This window comes from Cavia porcellus, unplaced genomic scaffold, assembly GCF_034190915.1.
Source record: "Cavia porcellus strain 051 isolate PalLab524CR breed Dunkin Hartley unplaced genomic scaffold, mCavPor4.1 scaffold_2, whole genome shotgun sequence".
Classification (NCBI taxonomy): Eukaryota; Metazoa; Chordata; class Mammalia; order Rodentia; family Caviidae; genus Cavia; species Cavia porcellus.
In genome coordinates, this window is record NW_026947485.1 from 30,922,601 (window position 1) to 30,937,988 (window position 15,388).

Consider the following 15,388-nt stretch of genomic DNA (forward strand, 5'->3'; position numbering starts at 1 on the left):
TTGTTTCTGAAGATGTGTTTAGAAAACTCAAATTAATGAATTTACCTCTTGTCCCCCAGTATAGATATTGAAACCAGGGCCTTCATACTGAGCGACAGTCTCACCTTTTCATGTGTTGGTTTCTTCTTTTCTTTTTAAATTTTCAGACAGGATCTTACTAAGTTGCCTAGGTTGGGCTCCAATTTGTGATCCTCCTTCCTCAATCTTCTAGAGGACTGGGATTACAGCCCTCAGTCATTACGTACAACCAAAGTAGGTAGATTTTTAAAGAAATAGCTTTTATATGTAGGGAATGTTGAACATTTTGTGTTGGTTAAATTGTAGTTCCTACACCCTCAAGGTATTCTTTAAAATCTGAGGTTTAAGTTACACTTTCTTAATTGAAGTATGGTAATTAATCTGTTGTTTAATGTTTCAGAATCATAACAAAATAATAGCAAATAATTTTTATTTGACATGTTCAAAATATTTAACATGTAGTGACTCATTTAGTGCTATGAAGTAAATTTAACTGTCACCCTCATTTTACAATTTAGGAAGCAGAAGTAACTGGCCCGAGAGCACATAGCTAGTCCATGGCAGAGCTTGGACTCCAACCTCAGCAGTTTTGATCTTGAGCCCCTGTTTTTTATGACCTATTTCAAAACTGAATTATTATCTGGTGGAAGAAATTAATATATTATCTTTCCATTTCTCATTTGATTGACTATGCTGAAATTTTGATTTCTTTACAAAATATGGGAATTTTCAAATTTCATTTGATAGGAGAATGACTAGATAAGCATTTCACATTAGAAAGAATCTGAATTTTATTTATTTATCTTTATTTGTTTATACATATATATTTGTACTGGACATCGAACTCAGGACCTTGTACTTGCCAGGAGGGTGCTTATGCCATTGAGCTATATCCCTAGCAAATCTGAATTTTAGATCTCGGGGGATTTTGAGAAGCCAAGAGTCTGTCTGACCATTAGACACAGGAAATGGAGAGCCCACAACCCCCCAAAATCCCTTGTAACATGGCACCCAAGTGGCTGAATCTCCTACTTCTTGCCCAGAATTCTATTTTTTTTCCCTGAAGCTTTACAAAAATCCTGCCTTCCCCCAAGTGCTTAGATTATTTCTTTATCTTCTTGAGATTGCTTCAATGTCTACGGCCTGCTTCCATGCTTACATTAATCTTCCAATTTTCTGAGCTAATGTTTCTCATCATTTGCCCTTTCCTTTGGGTGACCACATGGCCGGCAGATCTGATTAAACAGCCCCGGGTACCACAGTTTTTGAAGACATGGGAAAGGAGAGCAGTCTAGAGAGTTCTGTCTCAGACCCCCCAAATGCACAGGCATTGGCCCCTAGCTCCTTAGAGATAGTAGCTTTCTGGGGCCAAGGAAGACTGACAGACGCAATCCTGGTTTTCAGACACCCCCAGACATGAAAACATCCTTGGAGGAGGGGATGAGGACATGAAATTGCTTGCTGTGGTACCTATCGTTCTGCTAGGGACAGTGAAAACACAGTCTGTCATGCTTGACATTTTAATTGAAAGAAAAGCTTACATAGATTTCAGCCGTAAGCAGTATGTTTATACAAGTGTATAAAGAGGAATAATCTGTCAAGTTGGAAAACTCTTAATGCTGTAGGACTCGGTTTAGTAATTGAACAATCCAACATGAGCTCACACATCTTACCTTGTTCCATGCCTCAATAATTTTTAGTAGAAATACTTTACCTAAAGGCATATGGTTATTAACAAGGAGGCACGGCTTGCTCAAAGTCTGGAATTATTAGCTCATGGCAACAAGCCTGCACTAGAGGAAAGACTGTTGGGTCTTTGTTTTCACAACTTTATTGCTATTTTGCAATCTTATTTTCAAAATCTAATCAATGTCTTGTGTGGGACGGTTTTTGTTTGTTTACATTTTTAAGAAAGAAAATAAGAGTTGACATGAGTGATTTCTTATGTTAGCCGTATTCCACTATTTTACTGCTTCATGGAAAATCCAGGGAGCAGTGTGAATATCAAAAGAAATGGACCATGAATGTATTTTAGCATAAAAAGTCAATAGTAATTTAGTTACGGGACCGTCAAGGTGTGATGGGGGAAGCTCTGTTTTACAAACTGGGTAAGAGCCCTGCTCCCTTTCATGACCCATGTGACCTTGGGCAAATATAAATGTATGTCAGTTCAGTTTACTCCTGAGTAAATTGGGAATAATATGACTTACCTACCACATTGCCTTGTTCCAAATCCCTTAAAATTAGGGTTGTGAAAACGCTTTGAAAAAATATAAAGCAATATTCAGGTGCGGTATAAAAAGTTTTATGCAAGTTTGTGCATACTATGTTAGATAATGTTTATTTCAGTTCTATATACACAAAAGGAATTAGACAATGCAATTATTCTAGTGCCACTCTTGTCTTAATAGTATGAATATTCTGGAGGTGATTGTTGCTATGGCTCTCAATGTATAAATAAAGCCTCAGTCTGTTGTTTATTTGTTTATTTTTAAAATGTTTTTTACAGTGTTGTCATTGAACTCTGGGGCCTCACACATGGGAGGCAAGTCCTCTACCACTGAGTGATACACCGCCAGTCCTGGTTCTTTATACATATAGTGATGATATAAAGGTTTCTTTTTTCTTTCAATTTTTATAGTTTTAAAACTTCAAACAAGAAACTTTGAAAATTCTGTCAGTTTTGTAGGTGTGGGTTGGGGAAATAATGTGCAGAATATGTGAAAAAACAAGAACCCCAGAATTATGCAGAATCTAAAAATACAGGCATCTGAAATAATCAGTTTCTTGAGTTGCAGATTTAGCTCAGTGACATAAGCGCCTGCCTGGCAAATGCAAGGTTGTGAGTTTGATTCCTGGTAGAAAATAAATAAATAAATACATAAATAAATACAAATACAAAAATAACAACCAGCTCTCCTTCCACATATATGTTGCTGATTGGTCTTATTGCATAAGAAACCATAATTAGAAGAGAAGAAAAGACAGTACCCTGAAAATCTTTCTTAACTAATGAGAAAATACTTGATTTTGTAAAACTTAGTAGATCTTCCATTGAGGTGGAAATACCCAACTTACTCAGAACATTAAATTCAGTGAAACATTCCACTCCCCAATTATTCTATACAACTGAGAGTTTCTGTTGTTTGGGGAAGAATGAAAACTCATTCTGAAGTTAATTAGTTTTACATTTCTATTCCCATCATCATTGAGTTGTCTAATTGATTTCTTTTTTTAAAAAGAATACATCAATAACAACTAATGACCAAAATAATTTTGAATGTGTCAGATTAGAAACAGAATGTAAAATGATGCTAGTATGTTACCCACTGTTCATGAGGCTATCACAAAATCGACATCCTAAAAGAAATGCTTTTAGTTTTCTTTCCTGTAACAAGGCTTTGTCTGTTCTTGTCTATAATTGAAGCTTTCCTTCTAGTGACAGATGTATGTTGAAATGTTAGGTATGTGTATATGTGTATGAGTAGATGTACATATGGATATCTACTTAGATGGACAGATGGGTGATAAGCCTTATAGAAAGTAAGTTCAAGAATCTTGCTCATGATCAAACAAAGGAGCTCTGATAATCCTGAACCTGGAGGGAATCACTGTTAATAAACATTATACACTTTGATATACAAATGTTGTCCTCTCACTAGAGTTCGCAAACAGAATGTTAAGACTGGAGAATGTAAAGCAAACATTGCCACTCTATACATATCTGACACGTATTATTACCTCTGAGGGAGACGGATTTTAAGACCCTGTGGTCACAATCTACTGTAATACTTTGAAGCAATTAGAACCAGAAGTCTCCTCAAACTGTGAAAGCTGCTGGTCCTTATTGTCAGTCCACACTCCCGTGATCCCAAGGGCGCATGTCAAGGAATATTCTTGACACTTCACTTGCTGATTGGGAAACACTCATTTCATTGATATAAGCTACTTTACTTTCACTTCCACACACATTCTATTAATAAAACCGGGTGTAATTTGTATGCATTGACATAACCTCTATGGAATGGCTTCGTAGTCTTTCATATTTTCACATATACACTTCCCTAAGCATATAAATCTTGACTAATTTATGACTAATCCTTGTAGGATGTGTGTAACTGTGATAGTTAACTGTATTTCCAAAAGAGCTTCAGGCAAAAAAGAGTGGAAAACTTAATCTTTTCTGGAATTTTAACAGCGAGGTGAAGGAAGAACATGTTAGCCTTTCTATCATCTCAGTCCCTGCTTCTCTGTGAGTCCCCCAGAAAGGGGCCCCAGAGAAGCAATTCCTTGCCCCCCTGTGCTGGGGCTGCACACAGGGCTGTGGTTCCCTGGAGCAGAGGAAAGTCAACATACATGGCGGCAGCCTTATCCAGTTCTTTAGCATGAGGAGAATCTCCTGTTTTTCTTTAGAAAATGAATTAATTCTAGAAGTGCAAGTTCATCACACAACACCCATGGAAGACTCCGAGGTTGCAAGAGGTCTTTGTTTGCCTTGTTTTGTTTGTTGTTAAACCTTTAATTTAATGGTTTAACATTTATATAGCTCCCCAGAGCAAAAACATCAGGAGATTGAGAATTAGCAGGGGAGGTCACTTGTTTGCCATTTTTAATAAACACAAATAATTTCCTTTGCCCCTCAGTTCCACATTCCCTGGCTCATTAAATCAATTTAAGGCCTTTATTTATTTATTTAAGTAGAAGCTGCAGCTCCAACCATGTACTCCCCTGAGGAATGCTTACCCACGTCCAGCAGGTCAGGCCCAAATCAGTTTTTGTCAAACAGCCTGACACCTCGAGTTACATGAAATGAGAGATTGGGCTGGGCTCTGGATTCACCCCCAGAAAGGCTGTCCTGAGTACCGTGATTTGCAGTCTGGCTGCTTGACTTTGTGGCCTGACTTTGGATTCTTGTACTCACAGTGGAGAACTGTAAAAAATTCAAAATGGGTTTCTGCTAGACATTCATGAATGGAGTTTGCTTTGCAAACGCAGAAGGTGAAGATACATCCAGAGAGAAGCTAGGTGGGCTTCCAGGCAGAGAGGTGAGGGACAATGTGGGTAAAACATATGTACTAGTCCCTCCGGCGCTAAGATACTTTAAAGACTGAGATTCTCAGTGGACCCAGGATTCCACCTCCCTGGCCCTTTCCTTGGAACAGGACTGTGGGACATTTCACAGCTTGTCTCTGTTGAACATCGGTGAAATAACAGGGCTCAGGAAATGAAGTGGAATTTGATGTATTTACTAGGAAGCAGCAAAGGAAATCAGGCTTGTATTTTATTTGTTATTATTTCCCTAATATCCTCAATTATGTGGCTCTCCCATCATTGGCTCTGATCTGCTGCCCATATGATGTGGGTATGGGTGTCCCCACTGGTTCTGGATCTTGGTGAACAGGCCCAGGGCATCAGAAGTAATGTCTGGTGTTTTTCCTTTGTTCCCAGGCCTGTCCCAGGCTCTCTCTCTTCTCTGCTACATCTCCACAACAGACAGAGACAGCCCATGCCAGCCTCCATGCCCGGAACCCTGCCCAACCCAACCATGCCTGGATCTTCTGCTGTCTTGATGCCGGTAAGAGATTGTGTGAGTCCCATTGAAGCCTCTCCCAAGTGCAGAGGCTTGGGGCTCCTGAAAGAAGGAAGGAGAAGCTGTGATCTAACCTGGCTGGGAAGCAGGCTGCAGCTTCTGAGTGAAGAGCCCAAGCTGTGTGTCTCTTTGCCTCAAAGGCACAGCCACTCATCCCCAGGCATTTTGCTGGCTCTGCTGTCCTTTGGCACTTTGCTAGGAAACAGGATCCACCTCCCTGCTAATGACCAGTGAACCTGCAACTCCCATGGAGTAGAATTTGCTCAAAGAGACGATGTTTTCTAACTATAGTTATCCCTCTCTGTCTGGGGGTTCTACATCTGCAGTTCAACCAACTGTGGATGGAAAGTATTTTTTTTTTTATTGCACCTGTACTAAACATGTACAGATTCTTTTTTCCCCTTGTTATTATTTCTTAAACAACACAATGTAACAACTATCTACATAGAATTTGCATTGCAAATAATCTATTATAAATAATCTAGAGATGAGTAAATATATGGGAGGATATGTATAGGTTCTACTCAAATACTATGCCCTTTTATGCATTGAATTTGAACACGCACAGCATTTGTTATAAATGGAAAGGAGGAGTGTTCTAGAACCCTTTCAGTTACAAGGGATGACTGCACTCCAAAGTCCGGTTTGACTTATATCCATTGTCCATAAACTGCCAATGATCTAGCCAGTATTCAGAGTGATAATTATAATAACAATAATATTGATCATATATAATAGCTATTAATATGTATTTATGCAAATAATGTTCTGTAAATCATGCTAGCTGCGTTTATTGCATATTTATTGTGTGCTGGTCACTTTCTAAGCACTTTGTCAATACATAAAAAATGATTCTATGTAGTTCTATTACTACTCCCCTTTTTTGAATGAGAAAGTAAAGCAACCAATTTGCTCAGCTGAAGCACAGCAACAAGTTTTGAAGCCAGAAGTTCTGGCTGCAAAGCCCATTCTTTCACTTCTAAAGTATATGTCCATTCAGTCCTTCACTTTTCCAATGGGGAAGGCACTGTTAAAATGGTTTTATGGATGAAGAGTGAAAGCACAGAGGGGCTGAGTACTTTGATGAAGGTCACATAGCTTTAGGTGATGGGTAGAGGTTTAAATCCAGGTAGTCTGACTACTGCATTTCCACTTGTAATCACAATACTGCTCCCCTCCAGAATGATAGCTAAATCCAGAAGAGAGATTCACACCACTGCAGAGGAGATCTTTCTCTCTTTCTATGCAGCCTCCTCCCTGTCTGTCCTCATCCTCCTTGGCATTGTACTTTGGGGAACAAGACTGGCATTCTGATTCACAGGGCTACAGGAGATCTCAAAATCCCCAGATATGGTGCAACAGCTAGGTTAATATCTTCTCATAAGAGATTAATGAGGGCTCACAGAGCATTTTAACATATTAAAGAGTTGTCAACATTGTTATGCCATCTCATTTCCCCAGCAATTTTATGGGGATAAGATTGCAATGATTATGAATATCCATACTACAGATCAAAATCTGAAAGGTAAGAAGTAACAGGGAGTGTCTAATGTCAATGGTTCATGAATGAAGAGTTGTGACTGAAACCCGCATCTCAACTCATGTTGAGTGACTTAGATCATCCCTGGTTGTGTGGTTTGTTCATCTTCTAAGGGTACGCTATGGAATGGAGAAGGGCTCAGTGACCTCAGTTTGGAGAGAAGGACCCGCCCACTACAAAGACTGGGGGATCCAAGTTGGAAACAATCTTTGCAACCTTGAGCTAGAGGATAGATAGATCAAGCTGATGGATTTTACCCCCAGTACCCCTTGGCAGATGAAGGAAAACAGCATCATCAGTGCAAATCTCCCAGGTTTTGTTCAGTTGAATCAGTTGGTCAGGGATTTCCAACATGAGCCGTCTTTATTTGGATTCTAAATCCCTCTTATCTAGTACTGTATTAGGTTCCTTTCAGAACTTCTACTCCTTATCCACAAAAGTGCTGCTATAGAGAATTTAATGTATGTATATATGCATGTATGTATGCACACATACATGCATGTATGTTTAGTTAAACCAGATACAGTTCCCAGGGGCAAAGGTAGAACCCTTCCCTTGAGATGAAAGGGCTTAGAGAAAAGGTGTCTGGCCCTGGGCTCCATGTTATCTCTTCCTAGAACTTGACCTCTTGTTGATACTTCAGGATAGAAGCAGAGATTATAGTGCATGGGAAAGAGCCAGTATAGTCTAACGCTGCAGAAGTTTCCCAGCTCATATCTGTGATGTGTATAGCTGCCATGACAGTAGGTGTCAGCCTAGAGCAGTAATTCTCAACTGGGGGCAATTCTGTTCCCCAGAAACTATTTGGTAATATCTGGACACACTATTGGTTGTCACATCTGGAGTGGAATGGGAGTACTAATGTTAGTGGGCAGTGGCCAGGAATGCTGTTAAATGGCTCTTTGTACTCAAAACAGCCCCATAAGTGATTATTTGACCCCAAATCACCAAAGTAGTGAGTCTGAGACGCTTTGGTCTAGAGTGCTGCTAATGTTACTAATGATAATTAATACAGGATCTCTAAGTATATCCTAAGGGTTTCAGGCCTTGGAAATTCAGGGGTTTTCTTTGTTAGTTTCGTATTCAACTTTGGTCTTCAAGGTTGGTCTGGGGTAGCTTTTCCCTAGAGTTCCTGCCCTGGAACCATAAATCCTAATGTTAAAAGTTAGAAGTGTGTCTTCAGGTGAAGGTGAGATTCTTAACTGATTTGTAATGTATGTGGTCACCCCACACATTTCACAATGCCTTGGTCTAAAACAAAATGGTATATTTACTCATTCATTCATTCATTTGTTCTAAAACTTCTGTGATGCTAGGGTACTCTGTTAGATTCTGAGAATGTAGGAAGAAAAGGACAAAAGAAGAACAAATACTTCTGTGGGTTGTGATTGCTCATCTTGAAAGTCAAACTAATCATTTAGAAATATGAACACCCATTTATGCCTGTTTACAAATGTGCCGCAACCTGTGGGCAGTCTAGCTCTTGTTTTCAGTGTGTGAAAAAGAAAGAGGTTCTTTATCTGTTTTTGCTTGTGTGTGTGTGTTGCTGTGAATCACATGCAGGGCCTCAGCACTCTGGAGAAGCACTCTGTCACTGAGCCATACCACCCTGCCTGGGCATTTTACCTGTAACGCTGGGCATTCAACAAAGGCAACTCCACTCAGCTGATTAAAGCCCAGCTTCTGGTGCAGACCAAGGCTTGTTAACAAAAAGCACTAATTCTTTTCTTTGGAAAGGCCCTCCTGACACTTTGTGTTTGTACAACAATAATTCACAAAATGTAAAACGCAATTTTTGTTTGTTTTCTTGGTGCCGGAAATCAAATTCAGGACCATGAATATACAAGACAAGACTCTATCATGGAGCTATACCCCAGCCCTCATTTTTGTAACAGATAGAAAAATCAGCTTGTTTCGATGTAGTACTCTGTGAGTCATGCAGGAGAAACAATCATAGATGAAAACTTTTCCAAAAAAATGGATTGTTGACTCTATCTAGAAACCACAGCAGGCTATTCTCATCTCTTTGTATAGCTAGTAGCATGGAAGACTCTGGACAATTACTCATACTTTTGAAAGAGCCTTCTTAGGAAAACTGAAGGCAAAAGTTCATTCACACTTGGATTTCTCTCTTTAAAAGGGTCATCTATTGGAATAAGTAGGCAAATGCTATTCTGACTTTCCTACCCGCTACCTCTATGAGTGGGAGTTATAACTGATATGCATTTTTTAGAGCAATGGAACTGTTGAAATTTTCATGACTTAACAATTACGGTACGTGAATGAACTTAACGGCACTGAATTTAATGTACTTAATGGTATTTAAAATGGTAAATTTTATGTTGAATGTATTTTACTTTAATTAAAACAATGATTTCAAAAATTAAATGTATCTAGGCTGCCGGGAGATTTAGGGGGTACGTAGGAGTGAATGTTGTGTTTTGCTGAATTGGTAAGACCTCAAAAAGTTTTGCTGAGGTGCTCTGGAATATTTAGAAAATCTGCCTTGGTGAGCTCTTTTTGACCCAATGTGTGATATTCATACCTTGCCAGATAACTGATCAGCTAATTCATGCTAAGGCCAAGGCTGAGTGACTCCAGTCAATTAGGTGAAAACTTTTAGTCCACAGCTATGCTAATTCACAGATTAGGGTCCTAACTGAACTGGCCCAGGGTAGACACAAGTGGAATCACAATCATAGAATTTCAACAATGTAAGGAATTTTTAGTCATTTAGTTAAATAATCACTTTCAAGCTTCTCTCTTTTCCACACTTTCCATCTCACATGATTTGAAACTGATCAGAAATTTCTCAGAATTTCTAGGAGAACCTAGGCTGACTTAGGACAAATACCTGGTTTCTCCCAAATTTCCAATCATCCTTTTCATGTTTATCTTTTGGTAAATGCAAACATATTTGTATTAACAAACTATTTCTCCCTAAAGAAAATACAAGGTTTTATTTTCTTGCATTAAGTATACTTGATTTAGCTTATTCTATGAAAAGTATTAATTTTCTAGTAACAGTAAACACTATTAACCAGATATATCCTCTCTGGGCTGAACTGGAAAATTTGCTATACAAATTGAACATCCTTAAACCCAAAATCTGAAACCTTTTCCCAACACGATGGCACAAGTGAGAAGTTGCATATCTGATGTGACGTGATAGATGACATTCAGAATGCAGAAGCACTAAAAATATTCTATAAAATTACCTTCAGGCTATGCACAGGAGATGTTTATGAAATATAAAACCACAAAATATGCTTTCCTGTTTAGATTTTGATTCTATCTGAGGACATCTCATTTATCTATATGCAGATAATTTGAAAACAAAATAATACTTGCCATTCTAAGCATGTCAGATAAGAGGCCCCCAACCTTTACTTCTTAATAGGAGCACAAGACAAAAAAAGTATCTGAGTGGTGTTAATTCTAGATGGAAAGAGGCCAGAGGAGGATAATGTATCAGCATTGTCCATGCATTATCTAAAGCCCAGGGCAGTTCTCTTTCACCTACCCAAAGACCCAGCTAAGCGGTGAGGCCTGAGACTGTGGTTTGCAGAGTCTTGATCAGGTTAGGAAGAAGGAGGAAATGGCTTCAGGAAAGCAGTTCAAATACCTGGGCTGGGTAATTTGGATATGTTGATGAGCTGGAAGAGGAAGACCCACCATATTGGAGAATATCATTTTAAAATTAAGTTTATGTTTTTCTTAGTGCTGAAAGATTCCTGTTTGCTGCATTCAATTTAGGGAGGGAAAAAATGCCAAAAATAACCTGAGATAACTATTTTGTACATTATATGCGCATTTACTTTTTCTATGCATGTATTGTTTCTTACAACTATAAAAAAGGCGTGGTTAGTGATGGGTGGAATGTGTGCTTAAGCGGAAAGACTCAGTAATTTTGTTGGAAAATGATCTATCAGGACAACAGTTGTGTTGGGCATAAGAAATCTTTTATAAAAGGCTTAGCTTTGGATGATTCTTTGATGGGCTTGGGTTCAAGGCTCAGGAGTACTTTACTGAATTTATCCTAAACCTCCAGTTTTCTCAATAGTTCTTCAAAGAAATCTTAAAGGATCATTTGGAGGGGAAGTGCACCTTTGTCTGTGACCCTGATTACCTGTCTCAGATTTCTAATTCTGTTGCTTTCTTTTCTCTTAGATGGAGAGACAAATGTCAGTGAACTCCAGCATCATGGGGATGCAAGGTCCAAATCTCAGTAACCCCTGCGCTTCTCCTCAAGTCCAGCCAATGCATTCAGAAGCCAAAATGGTAAATAACAGCTATCATCCATTTACTATTTCATAATTTTTCTTTTGATTTCTACCCTGACTCAACAATATCAGCTAAGCCAGCCGGAAGGGTTCTGTCTTTGTTTTGGTGAATAGATCTTTCTCTAAAAAGGCAGTTCAGGGATATTTGAGGATATCTCTCTCTTTTGAGGATATTTGTTGTAAGCACTTGGCATCAGATAAACATGTTCCAAGCATTGGGTTGACATGTGATGTTAAAGAAAGCGACATTTAGAAGTTTTGGGAGATCCATAGGCGTTAGGGTAAGATATGCTCAAGTACGTTTGCCTACCATGTGAAATAACAAAAATAATCCAGAGTTCCAACACCTTCATCAAAATAGTTATAATATCAATGCCAGTCTTCCTGTTCCCATGTTATGAAAACAAACCTCTGATTCCTAAGTGCACATTATTATGGAAATGCTTTGCATTTTTGTTGTAGTTGTCAGATGTGATGTTGATTTGAAAGGATGACAACTTGATTTTCTTGCAGCCTACACTGAAAAACATGGCTTCAGATGACAACTTTCAGGGATTCTTAACATGTGATATTTGTGTGCCGTGAGATCAGTCTTTCCAATGTCAGTGAAAAATTTATGCATCTGAATTCTTCTAAATAGTCTTAAAAGCCATGCATGTCTGCCACTGGAATATAAACTTGCTTGTACTATTTAGCAGCAGCTTGACCTGAGAATTTAAAAGAGATTATTCAATTTTTAGATAGTGAAATTCAGATAGTACAATTAGTAAAGAATCAAATGACTACAAAATATACTTTGCAAAGTTTTTGTATCTGATATTTAATAAGATGGTGTTTGCTAGAAGTCGGAGGCTTATCTGGCCTGCATGCTGACTGACGGGTTAGGGGCTCTTGGTGTAAAGTTACTTATGACAGCTCTGAAGGTCAGCCACCAATTCCTGTGCAGGGATGGAGCAGGACCTAGAAACTTCCTTTTCAATGTCAGCAAGGGGTTTTTATGATGCCTGGCTTGGTCACTTTCTCTTGGAAACTTTACTCATTTGATGGGCAGCTTCTTGACCCAAGGAACTGACTGAACACCAGTGTTGGCTACTTTGGGCAAATAAAATCTGTGGTCAGGAGAGCTCTCTTTGCTGTGCCACAGCTCTGTGATGTGCCAAATGGCACCAGCCGCCACAGCGGGGCTCGTTAAATCTTTTTGGAATCGGCAAATATTTTTTCAACTTAAGCCGTATGGAGCCAAACCAAATAAATTGCTGGCAGAATAAAGTTCTAACTGGCATCTGTTTTGGAGACCAAAGTAATGCCATTTACCTTTTTTTTTTTTTTTTTTTAAGGAAAAATAAAAAATGAACTGTGAAGGTACTTAAGAAAAAACAAAATTAAATTTCTTATGCACGGAGAATCAGCGTTTGGGGTCTGGATCTGTGATGTTAAGCCCCAGCTGGATGATTCCTGAAGCTTATTTGCCTCAGGCCTATTCTCCTTTTGAAAGGGGACCTTCCAGATAAACTTTAGAGGGATTCTAAAATGTAATTCCAAACCAAATTTCTCTGCCAGTTGATTTTCTCTGGATTTTGTGCCACCACTTGACTCAGAAATATCCTGACTTTTTTTCCTTGTTGGCAAAGAACAAACATGCTTCCAAAGGTAGTGCAGGTTTATAATTATTTACGTGTATGAAACAAATCCTACAATATGGATATGGCAAATTAATCCTGAATAATGTGAGCTAATAGCAATAGGGAATTGAGCTATACTTATAAAAATAGTGTCACCCACAAATGTTTGCCGAGTGAAATTCACCGAGCAAGCACACCACTCTGCTGCTTTGTGCTCTGAGTGAGTATTTCCAGGCCCGTGGTTTCTGGGCTAATGAAATTGATCATGGAGTTGGGGGCTCAGGGAGCACACCTATTCCCCAGCTTCTACTCCTGCTCCCCGTTATTGCCAATATATTGATCCAAAGGGGGAAATAGTAGTATTGGCCACTTAGGTTTGGAAAAACAGCATTTACTTAGAAGCTTGGAAAAGTGCTAGGTGAATTTCAGTGTCACTCAGCATCTCTTATTCTGCTTGCTTTCTTTACTGGAGAAACCAGCTATTGCCACATACTAGCCATACAGAATTTTGAGCAGCTCTTGGGGCTGCTTAGATGAAAAGTTTTTATAAAATTCTAAGTAGTTTTTAAAAAAAGAAAGAAAGAAACCTTCCATGATTTTAATGTCAGCCAGAGCCTCCCCAGGTTTCTCTGAACTATGGGCTTTGTTGTTCTATGCCTAATTTTCTTCCTGTGTAAGACTGGAATGGATTCCAGATTTCAACTGAGACTCTTGTTTCAGTGTTTTCAAGGACTTTTCCTAAGGTCACACATGGGCTATTGTGATGAATGCACTCGGCAGGGTGTGTTCTCAGAGCGCACAAGTAACCAGAGAGCTCCAAGGGAGGTGTTGCCCATTCCACAGCACCGCAGACTTGCTCTCTCAGGAACCCTGTGTCTGCAAATTCATTTCCAACTCACCATCGACTCCTGATGACAGCCATCATCCCAAGTCCCTTGGGAAACTTGGAGATCTTAGAGGAGGACAAACGCTTAAGACAGGATTGCTTTCCATGCACAACTGTGCTAGAGGCTCTCAGATTAGGAATGTCCCATCAGAATGTCTCTGTTTTCTTTACATGAAACCAGTCATTTTAGTTTTGGAAGAGAGTAAATTGAGCGTTTTTAACAATCTCTCAAATCCATTAATCTGGTTGTCCTAAATCAAGAAGCATACGTGCCAATCTTTTGATTTAATATGCATAGGTATCAATGTACTATCTAAGATAGTTTTGTTATCATTCTGACTGATTAGAATTTAGTTTCATTTAGATTCTTTTTTGTGCAGAATTATGCCAATGGAGATATGGTGTCATAATTGTACAGGCATATTTGGGTTCAACTGAGGGCCATAGCAGACACAAAGTCCTGATAGCCTTTCACCTCCCTAACCCTGCCAAATAATAGGTTCTTCCTTTCAGAGTCTTGAGCCCAGGAAATTCACTGGATACTTGGTGGAAATCGTTAATATTCAATAGGGAGAATGAGGGGATGATGGGAGTGAGCCTAGAAAAGTGGAAAAACGGAGGAAGGAGACAGAAGATAGGGAAGTACAAACTTCACTGGGCCAAGTTTCCCAGTGGTGGTGTGCAAGTGATTCCTCCGTGATGGTCACGGTCTTCTCAGAGTCATACAGACTTGTGGTTATTTCAGTTTGTAAGAATTAGACCAATTTTGTCTAGTTTTGGAAAATATTTTTGCTTTAAAGAAATTGATAGTAGCTGGGGATATAGCTCAGCAGCCCAGTGCCTATCTGACAAGTGAGAAGTCATGAGTTCAATCCCTGGTACAAAAAAAAAAAAAAAATGATAATAAGCCAGCATGGTTGTATATACCTCTAATCCCAGCTACACAGGAGAATGAGGCAGAAGGTCCAACATTCAAACGCAGCCCGAGCAATTTAGAGAGATCTTGTCTCAAAATAAAAAGGACTGGGGATATAACTCAGTATAGTAGGATAATGCTTTCCTACCATTGTGGGGTCCTAGGTTTAATCTTCATAACTGAAAAAAAATCTATAATAAATTTGGAAGCTCAATAATCATTTGGAGGGTGGGAGGATTAGTCTATATGTCTGTCCTGTGTCTCACTAGTGATGAGATGACTACTTCCCTACAGAATCATTAAAATAAAGGGTGGCAGGTAAACAACTATTTTCAGCAGTCAGGAGATCTCTGACTGCCATCCCCAGACAGTACCTTCAATTTGGACAGGGTTAGTGAAAGCTACAGAGCATTGATACCAGGCAGAAGGTATGTATAGCTGTGCTTGGTTTTGTCATCAGCGCTTTGACAAAGGCACTGTCCCCACTTTACAACTGAGACAACAGTGGCTCTTAGAAGTTTACAAGCTCAGTG

At 39.1% G+C, this 15,388-nt stretch overlaps 1 protein-coding gene across 2 annotated transcripts in view; it reads left to right on the forward strand.

The window, feature by feature from the left end:
• Positions 1 to 15,388, forward strand: part of Creb5 (cAMP responsive element binding protein 5) — a 397,557-nt gene that overhangs the window by 292,037 nt on the left and 90,132 nt on the right. For both annotated transcript variants that reach the window (XM_063239960.1, XM_063239966.1), the window contains 2 exons: positions 5,467 to 5,593; positions 11,319 to 11,429. In XM_063239960.1, coding sequence (XP_063096030.1) covers positions 5,467 to 5,593; positions 11,319 to 11,429 — 238 coding nt within the window. The remainder of the gene's footprint in view (positions 1 to 5,466; positions 5,594 to 11,318; positions 11,430 to 15,388) is intronic.